This window comes from Miniopterus natalensis, chromosome 7, assembly GCF_054644295.1.
Source record: "Miniopterus natalensis isolate mMinNat1 chromosome 7, mMinNat1.hap1, whole genome shotgun sequence".
Taxonomy (NCBI): domain Eukaryota; kingdom Metazoa; phylum Chordata; class Mammalia; order Chiroptera; family Miniopteridae; genus Miniopterus; species Miniopterus natalensis.
This window is the reverse complement of record NC_142087.1, coordinates 2153171-2161174: the sequence shown is the minus strand read 5'-3', so window position 1 is coordinate 2161174 and position 8004 is coordinate 2153171. Positions and strand designations below refer to the sequence as shown.

At 56.5% G+C, this 8004-nt stretch overlaps 1 protein-coding gene across 2 annotated transcripts; it reads right to left on the bottom strand.

Moving 5' to 3' along the window:
- Positions 1–828: 828 nt before the first annotated feature.
- ABTB1 (ankyrin repeat and BTB domain containing 1) lies at positions 829–7989 on the bottom strand. 2 transcript variants are annotated; one of them, XM_016197329.2, is made up of 12 exons: positions 7887–7989; positions 6676–6738; positions 6532–6587; positions 5322–5466; positions 4998–5157; positions 4858–4903; positions 4336–4452; positions 4132–4250; positions 3743–3841; positions 3471–3638; positions 1565–1765; positions 829–1480 (listed from the first exon to the last, which is right to left on the bottom strand). In XM_016197329.2, exons 1-12 carry the CDS (start codon positions 7940–7942, stop codon positions 1274–1276), a joined length of 1437 nt encoding a protein of 478 aa, XP_016052815.2. In that variant the 5' UTR covers positions 7943–7989; the 3' UTR covers positions 829–1273. The 2 variants fall into 2 exon arrangements, with proteins under 2 accessions (XP_016052815.2, XP_016052816.2); XM_016197330.2 differs by lacking the exons at positions 6532–6587; positions 6676–6738 and having other exon boundaries at positions 7887–7926.
- Between the last annotated feature and the right edge of the window lie 15 nt (positions 7990–8004).

Here is an 8004-nt window from a genome sequence, read left to right as displayed (position 1 = left end):
ATGTGATTCCCTTTGCGCTCTTCCTTTAACATCTAGCTACCTACACTAACACCTGGGCCTCAGGAACCAAATAGGGGAGATGTGGGGGGGGCTATAAACCTAAAGGGCATCCTGAAAAAGCCACCTCTGACCTCCCTTAATGTCAGAGGCCTGCAGGAGAGGTTGGCCTGGGCCTGAGGGGAAATGGAGGTACAGTCTCCCTCTTGGAATGAGGCCCAACACAGTCAATGGCTAGTCGGGTGAGGAGTGGAAGGAGCCAGTCAGAGGGCTTCCTCCCCCTTTCACTTCTCTGCACCCACTTCTCCGTCCTTCATCCTGGGATAGCAGAGCAAGCTGCTGCCGGGCTGGCCAAGGCCCCTCTCCCCTGGTCCTGTCTGTGGCCCAGCCTCAGTCCCTGTGCCTCTGAAATGTAGGACAGTGATGATTAGACACTACAGCTGTATGAGCAGCCTCTGATGTACAGCAAGTGCTCAGTAAGTGAGTGCTAGAAGTATTGATGGCTCAGAAGCCAGTCCTTACCTGGCCTGAGGGGACGCACCCTCTGTGTCCTCAGATGGCCCTAACCCACTAAACATCCTCCAGGGCCCCCAAGGGCTGGTAGTTGTGTCAGTGTGACTTCACCTGGAGGAGCCCAGAGGGAAGCTGTGCCCTGAGGGGAGTCCCACCATAGGGGAAGGGTATGAGGAGAAGATCGGCTGGAAGATTTCCGGGCCCCCACAAACAGGGGCTGCCTACTCAAGACCCATAGATCCAGGGCACCCCTAACCTCTGAGTAGCCCCTGCTGGGCACCCAAACTTCTCCATGAGGACCCACAACTCCAGAAACTGCCCCCCCCCCCCAATCCCCATGCCACTCCTGGGCACTCAGGTTCCCAGTGAAGTCAAGCTTTATTGCCACATAGACTCTCCTGCTCCCTCCCCTGGCCATCTCTGTACCTATGAGAAGGTGGCTTGGTTTTAAGAAGCAAGCAGCCAGGGAGAGCCAGAGCGGGGTGGGAGGGGGTCCTAGGAAAGGAGGCTAAGTGATCCCACCCCAGGTTTCCCTGAGTGGTGCCCAGCCCCAAGGCCTTGGGGGCTGGTTTGTGCACTGGGGGAGGAAAACTCATCCCTACGTGACCCTCCCTGGGGCCTCCAAGCACAACAGGATAGGGAGCCCCAATGAGCCTCTCCTACCCACCATGATGCCCTGTGGGGTGCAAGGAGCACATGATGAAGCACATGGTTGACCAAACCATATGTGCAGTTCATAGGGAGCCCCTGGCCCAGTGTCTGGTCAACAGTCAAGGCCAATGGACACCAGCAGATTCTCGAGTGCATGTAGCCGCCGCTCCATCTCCTCAATGTTGCTATAGGTCTGCGCCCTGCTGGTCATGTGGAAGCGGATGTCATCTACCAGTGGGATGGAGTCCTGCTCCTGCCGGGCTGCCACGGATGCTGCTTCCTCCTTCACGGCTTCCGAGAAGTCCTCCCGCTCCACCAGCTATGAACAGGCTCGCTCAGGACACACCACTACCTGCCACCCACCACAGCCTGCCCCCACCCACTGAAGCTCCCACCAGCCCACCTTCTCGATAACCTTGGCCATGTACTCAGTGCACTGGTCCTCAAGGCGTGCCAGGCGGAACAGCTTCGCCACACGCCACAAGCCTACCACGCTGTCTTCATCCAGCAGCTGGGCCAGACTGCGGCCACACAGTCGTTTCAGGCCCGGCAACAGGTACATGTCAGCCACGCTCAGCACGTCACAGGCCACCTCAGGTGGCACCTGAAGTAAAATAAGGCATGAGGGAGTGTGCACCCTAAGGCCACCAAGGCCTCTCAGGGGCTGGCAGTAAGGCAGGGACCTGCTGGGCAGAGGGTAGAGGCTTCAGGCACAGCAGGAGCTTCCTACCAGCCAGGTGCCTGGCCCAGGTCCCTGCAGGCATCCATGGGACCAGAAGGGACACAAGAGTCTAGGGTTCCCATGCCTCAGGCAGGACAGATCCTGGACTCTGACTCACACAGACCTGAGCTCGGAAATTCTAGCTGTGGGACCTTGGGCAAATCACTTCACCTCTGTGCTTCAGATGCTCTGTAAGATGCAATCATGCCCACCTTAAAAAGCTGTCAGAAAAGTAAGTTGCTTCTGGCAAAACTGAGGCAGGGACCCTACTAAAAAAGTGGAGGAGTAACTATTTACCAGCTCCCTCCCACCCACAGAGGCTGTGGGATTTAGGTCACAGCCATAGTTGTACCCTGTGCTGGGAGGGACCATGTGCTCAGCTCTGGGCCAACTCTGGATGGCCACAGGGAGCAGGCTGGAAACAGAGTAGACAGGACCTCTACTAAGCCCATCATATGCCATGTGCACGGTGCTTACCTGTGCCAGGCACTGTACTTGCAACATGCACATTCATTTGCAAAGACCTTAAAAAGTAGTAACTATCAGTATCCCCATTTTCTAGAGGGGGAAACTGAGGCACAAAGTAGTTGAATAGCCCAAGATCACACAACTCTGGGGTGGGGGTGGGGCTAACCCAGAGTCAAACCAGGTGTGGAGCCCAAGTCCTTGCTCTGAGTAATTAAGAAGCTGCCCTCTGGGTGGCAAAGCTCTTTCTGGGGTTGGGATGGGCCAAGGTGGATGCCAGGTGGCAGGGGCCAAAGAGCTGAACTACACCACAGGAGACATAAAATAAGTAGGTAGGAGGGGTTCTCTAAAGGGCTAAGTGGTAAATTCTGTGTGCATAGGGTCTCTGTCACAGCTGCTCAGCTCTGCCATTGTGCAAAAGCAGCAACAGTCAGTACAGAAATGAATGGGTGTGGCTGTGTTCCAGTAAAAATGTATTAACAAAACAGGCTGGACACAGTGCAGCCCAAGATGAAGTGGACAACCAGCAAGCTGCCTGCCCAGGGGCACTCCCCTCCACATGGAGAAACAAGCTTCTCTCTTCTGTAAGTTACCATATTTGGGGGTTTCCCTATTACAGTGGCCTTTGCACACACACATACAACCTGGCAGAGAATACTCTTGGCACTATCTATTGACACCCATGTCCCCCTATGTTAGGGAGGCCTTGGGGCAGGTGAAGACACAGGGAGGCCAAGAACCCCAGGGGTCTGTAGCAAACTAAAGGCTGGAGGCTCAGGGCTCCCCACTATTGTTGGAATCCAGGGTTACTGTCCTCTGGCTGAAAAAATTAGGGACCCCACGTGGCAGACACTTTGTCGCCAAGTATCATGTGCTCATGACATAGGTATTGTCACTCATTCTTGGTGTGGAATCTACAGATGATCCCTCTACCTAAAAGAAGACTCTAAACAGGCCCCATACTTCCTCTAGCCTCATGGAAAACCTGTCCCTCAGAGCCAATCAGGACCTGGGCAGACCCTTGAAGCCCCACAGTGACATGGGCTATGTACCTGTCCATCCCATTGTGCCCCCCATACCCCCTGCCCCTGGCACGGTGCACACAGCCCATCCCAGCCCGCACCTCAGTGTGGTTGGTGTATATGTAGTAGAGCACGTGGGTGAAGACGTAAGGTGAGAGGTCATGCAGGGTGATGGCTAGGAGGCCGCCAGAGGCCTCAAGCCCTTCATTCTCTCTGAAGTGGTCATCCAGCAGGGCCCGGAAGTAGTCACTGCGGCCACAGAAGAAGGCCTGGGGGAGGCTGGGCTTAGGAAAGGCCAAGGCTGGGGCTGAGCCCAGAGAACCTGGCCCAGGGCTTAAAGTAGGGGGTCAGGGGGCTGTGGGGTGGACAGCACCTTGTGGCAGAGGAAGCTGCAACCCTCCACTTGGAAACAAACATCAGGACAGATGTAGAAGCCATCAGGGAAAGGGAAGGGCAGCTCCCCAAGATCACCCTGGGGGATAAGAGAGGAGACACCATTAGAGTAGGTGAGAGAAGGCAGAATGGCTGGCCTCGGCCAAGAACCCACTCTAGCTTGACCCTGGAGGGGTGGAATGCAACCCCAGTTATAGATTTAACTACAAGATAAACAACAAAAGGAAATAACTAGGCCCAGAAAAGGGAAGTGACTGACTCAAGGTCACAAAAGGAATTGAACCCAAATATGGGGCTTGCCTACCATAGCCCTGTCCCCACATAAGTCTCCTGCCCACCAGGCCCAGCCCCAGACCCGTGTGTGCTTACTCGGAGCTCAGGGGGCAGGGCACAGTCGGCCAATAGGGCCAGGTCTTCCTGTAGCCGGGGGTCCTCTGAGGGGGGCCTGATGCTGAGCACCTTCACCTGAGTGCCTGGCTTGGATGCCACTGCAGAGGAGAGGGCAGCCTCAGGGAGCCAAATTGGCCCTGCCAGTTCCTGCCCAAAGCCCTGGACCCCAAAGCGTGGACGCACCGAACTCAGACACTTCCTTGCATTTGGCCTCCAGGTCATTGAGCAGATCCAGTAACTGGCACTGCTTGGCCAGGCGCTCACAGTCACTGATGTGTTCCACACCGACTTCCAGGCCACCTGGGTGCAGTGAGGGAGGCTCAGAGCCTCAAAGGGGCCACTAGCAGTACCCAGGCACATAGAGTTTCATAGGTGGTCCCTCCCGCTCAGCCACTTGGCTACAGGGCTGAGACTTCTGGGCCTACATGCTGCTTTGATTCTCCCATCCAGAGCCACTGTCTGAGTTCTACAGACCCCAGAAGAGATGAAAGGGGGCTCAGTTTATAGGTGAAACAAGCTCTTCCTTAGCGGACAGACCGGCTCATTGTCTCCCAACCCAACCCAGAAGGCAACTGGAACTGCCTCACACTGCAGGGCACAAAGCACCAGGTGGTAAAAGGTCAGCCCAAGACCACAGCTGGGTCTGATGCTGGACAGAAACACAGTCCCCTCCCTGCCGGCCTGACTCAGGCCTGGGGGGGTCACCTGTATACAGGTACTGCAGTAGGGCCCCAAAGGCCACAGGATTGATCTGCAGGCAGACAGCCGGGAAGGAAGGTCAGAAGCGTGGTCCAGCACAAGCCCCCCGCTGTCCCTCTGCTCCCCTGCCCCAGGGAGGGATGCACCAGTGGGTGCTTGAGGACCACGATGTTCTTGCCCTTCCATTTGGTGTCCAGCATGTTGGCAAAGTAGGTGCTGCGTGCACCCAGAATGCAGCGATGGGCCTGGAAGGGCTTCCCGTGCACCACAAAGAGCACGTCGCTGTAGATGCCTTGATCCAGAAGCCTGGGGGGAGCAGGAGGAGGGGGGCTCAGCAGAGTCCCTCTCCTCAGTCTCACCACTCCAGTCCCCCATCTCTTCCTGTAGGAGAGCTCTCAGCCCCATGCAGGCCACACCCATCACAGAATCACTGGGCAAAGGCCACCCAGATGCCCAGTGTTCCACCTCACCGCTGCAGAAAGTCCTCATAGTAGTCCCGCCTCCTGCAGGAGGCTGTCACTTGCTTATAATCCTTCAGGGCCCGGCGGATGGTATCACTTGCAGCCCCATAGAAGCAGCGTTCACCCTGGAAGGTGCTGGCCTCACAGCGGGCTCCTGTGGGCAGCAGGGCTCATTAGTTAGCAGGGCCATAGGGCTGCGTGCTGCAGGTGGGGAGGGGCCAGGGAAATCCTAATCCCCCTCCTCCTCCACTCCACCCTCGTGTAGGGGGCAGAGCCCTGGAGACACCCTGGGCCGACTGTGCCCCCAGGGCTTAGGCACACTGCAAAGTCCTGTACACTCACACCCCCACAGTCACTCACACACCACAGACTACACAAAACAGAATAGGCTCAGAGGCTGGCCCTGTTCTATGTACTGCCAATAACAGATAGCCAGGTCCCTGTCCTTACTGAAGTGACACTCCAGTGGGGCAGAAGGACAATAAACAGATTAACAAATGATATCAGGTGCTATGAAGAAAAACAAACCAAGATGAAGGGTGACAGTGATGGCAGCTGCCACTGAGGGAGGCCATGGAAGGGCACTGTGGCAGTGACAATGTATATGCAGAGAAACCTGAATGAAGTGAGGGAGTTGGCCATGGAAAGATCTGGGAAAGGGCAGTCTAAACAGGAGGAAAAGGCCCTGAGGCAGAAGCAAGCTTGGAATGCTGGAGCACCACAAGAGACCAGTGTGGTTGGAACAGTGAGCACATGGAAGAGCGAAAGGGGGGCCAGAGAAGAACAGGTCATGTAGTAGTTCCGAGGCAAAGCAAGGCATTCTAGTTCTATGCTAAATACAGTGGGAAGCCATCAGAGGATTTTAATAAGCCTGTCACATTTGTTGAGCTCCACTTGGCTACAATACAGAAAACAGACTGTAGGTGGGGCAGAAGGGGCAGCAGCAATGAGGCTGTCACTACATCCAGGGAGAGATAGTCCAGGGAGAGATGCTATGGCTGGGTTGGGCAGGAGCAGTGGCGATGGAAAGTGGATAGAGCAGAGAATAGGTTCTGAAAGTAGAGTTAACAGTACCTGCTGACTGAGTGTAGCGGTGAGGGAGAGGACTTAAGGTTGTTTGCAAATGTGTACACATGCCTTAGAGCCCTTGAGCACATGTGTATACACACACACACACACACACACACACACACACACACAGCCCATCCCCTTCCCTCACCATTGGCCAGAAGGTAGAGTACCAGCTCTTCGTGTCCACATAGACAGGCATAGTACCTGAAGGGGAGAAGTAGTACTGGGAAGCAGCTGTCAGGACTGAAGGGGCTGCCCCACCACCCTAACCACCCACCCACCTGGCACTCACAAGGGGGTGCTATCCCACTTGTCCCATACATTCACATCCACATCTCGCTGCTCCAGCAGGTACCTGGGCAGAGAAGGAGCAGGTCAGAGCCTGGGTCAGCACATGCTCATAGTCTGAGAGAGGAGACCCATGGAAGCAGAAGCAGGGAAGACATTCTTTTTGGCTAAAGGAAGTCTCCCCAGGTGAGGGCAGGTGACAGACCAGAGCAGGAAAGACATTCCAAGCAAAAGGACCAGTGCAGACAGGGTGTGGAGGTGGGAACACAAAAGGCAAACCCTGAGCTGAAGAGGCTGACTCTCGCCTGTAGGCATTTGGGAGTGAGGAGGTGACGGGTGCTTTGCTTCTGCCAGGACCCTCTGGCAGCTTGGGGCAGTAGGTTGGCTGGGGGAGGCTGGAGGCAGGGGGACCAAAGAGGAAGCTGCCTGTAGGCATTCTGGTAGTGTGGAAGCATGAAAAGAAGTAGATTCTAGAAGGCAGAAGTCAGGAGACAGGTAGCTGATGGAATGTCGAGGTAAAGGGATCATGGATGGTGGTGAAGCCATCACTAAGCAGGGCAGCTTTGGGGACATCCAGGTTGGACCAAGGAGTGCTGAGTAGCACTCAGCTTTGGGAGTTAGCAACTAACTCCTAGGTGGCACCTGATGTGAGGGAGGGGCCCAGGGAAGCTGTGGTAGAAATTAATTAGGAAGGAAGGGCCAAGGAAGAGAGGCTTCCCACATCCCCAATAGGGCACACTCTCCCTTCCGCCAGAGCCACGGAGATGGCAATTTCAGCGCCATTATTTGCTTTAGCTACATTTACGAATTTCCGAATCGCCGGTGACCAGGGGCGGATTCTGGGCCCTACGTGTTCCCAACGCCAGGTCCAGCGTGGTCTGAGACGAACCACAGCGGGAGTCCCAGGCCTGCCCCAGTCTGACTCAGAGAGCTCAGAGGGTGACCCTCCTCTCAGCACCCCCTCTTCCCAGCCTCCCCGTGGCAGTCTTCTCCTCCAGGAGGTCCTCTGCGACCACCCCCCCCGGAGTAATCGCCCACAGCTTGTTAGGCTGCCGTGGTCCACCCCCCGAGCCCCCTGCGGCCCGTTGGCGGGTGGTCTGTGGAGGGACGGGTGCTGAAGCCAAGGCGCCCTCCCTCCCCGCGGCCTTCCCCTGCGCACCCCGGGGTGGAGGCGCTCGGAGGGCGCCGCACCTCCCGGGGCTGCGAGGTCCTCACCGCACTCGGCCCACGTCCCCCTTCCTGCAGCTGGAGAAGAGGTCGCTGATATCCATGGCGGACGCGGCGGACGAGCGTCGACCCGCCCGGTAGCGGTGAGTACGGGCCCAGCCGGATG